This window comes from Cervus canadensis, chromosome 12, assembly GCF_019320065.1.
Source record: "Cervus canadensis isolate Bull #8, Minnesota chromosome 12, ASM1932006v1, whole genome shotgun sequence".
Lineage (NCBI taxonomy): Eukaryota > Metazoa > Chordata > Mammalia > Artiodactyla > Cervidae > Cervus > Cervus canadensis.
The window spans coordinates 53,911,629-53,912,565 of NC_057397.1; the positions used below are offsets into that span (position 1 = coordinate 53,911,629).

General features: G+C 36.2%; 1 protein-coding gene across 1 annotated transcript; it reads left to right on the forward strand.

The window, feature by feature from the left end:
• The first annotated feature begins 446 nt into the window (after positions 1–446).
• On the forward strand, positions 447–620 carry LOC122450798 (40S ribosomal protein S29-like). Its single transcript, XM_043483035.1, has one exon. The coding sequence runs from the start codon at positions 456–458 to the stop codon at positions 618–620; it is 165 nt and encodes a 54-aa protein (XP_043338970.1). The 5' UTR covers positions 447–455.
• Positions 621–937: the final 317 nt, after the last annotated feature.

The window sequence follows — 937 nt, forward strand, 5'->3', positions numbered from 1 at the left end:
ATACCAAAATTAACATAAAATGTTAGTACATTCAAATGTAAAATGTAAAACTATAGAAGTTCTAGGGGATCTTCCCCACCCAGGGATTGAACCCCTGTCTCCTGCATTGCTGGCAGATTCTTTAGCATCTGAGCCACCAGGGAAGCCCTATATGAGTCTATACACATAATAAAACAGAAAAAGCCCAGCAAAGATTTGCTTTCAGATAAGTTTAGCTCTGAGGTGATGGTGTAAATTGAACCATAGAATTTGTCTCATCTGGAGAAAAGAAATACAATTATAATCTGGTTATATTGCAGTTTTGATCCCAGACTACCACAATAAAGTGAATATCCCAATTAAAAAAAAATGATATAGAACTAGCACTGCCTTCTGGTAAACTGTGTCCCCAAATTTTGAAGAGCACATGTGTGCACACCCTTGCTCCTTTTGCTATTTGCAGCCAAGAGACCAACATGGGTCACCAGCAGCTCTACTGGAGACATCTGAGAAAATTTGTCCAGGGTTCTCATTCTTACCGGGTCTGCTCAAACCAGCAGAGTCTAATTTGGAAATATGGCCTCAATATGTGCCGTCAGTGCTTCTTCCAGTACACAAAAAACATGGACTTCGTTAAATGAAGTTAAGTTACTAAGTGAATTTTTTTGAATGGATCATCCAGCACATCTATGTTATACAGAAACAATACTAGATCTTTGTATATAAAATAAAAGTTGAAAAACTTAAAAAAAGAACTATACATGCTCATTGTACTAATATCCAATTCGACATAATTACATAAGATATGACCGGTAGGGAACCTGAGTGAAGAGTACATGGGTCCCCCTTATACTATCTTTGCTGTGTCCTGTTTATAATTATTTCAAAATAAAGTGAAAAAATGCATATTTTATTTTGATGCATTTCATGGTAATCTAAAGAAGACACAGATGCCAAA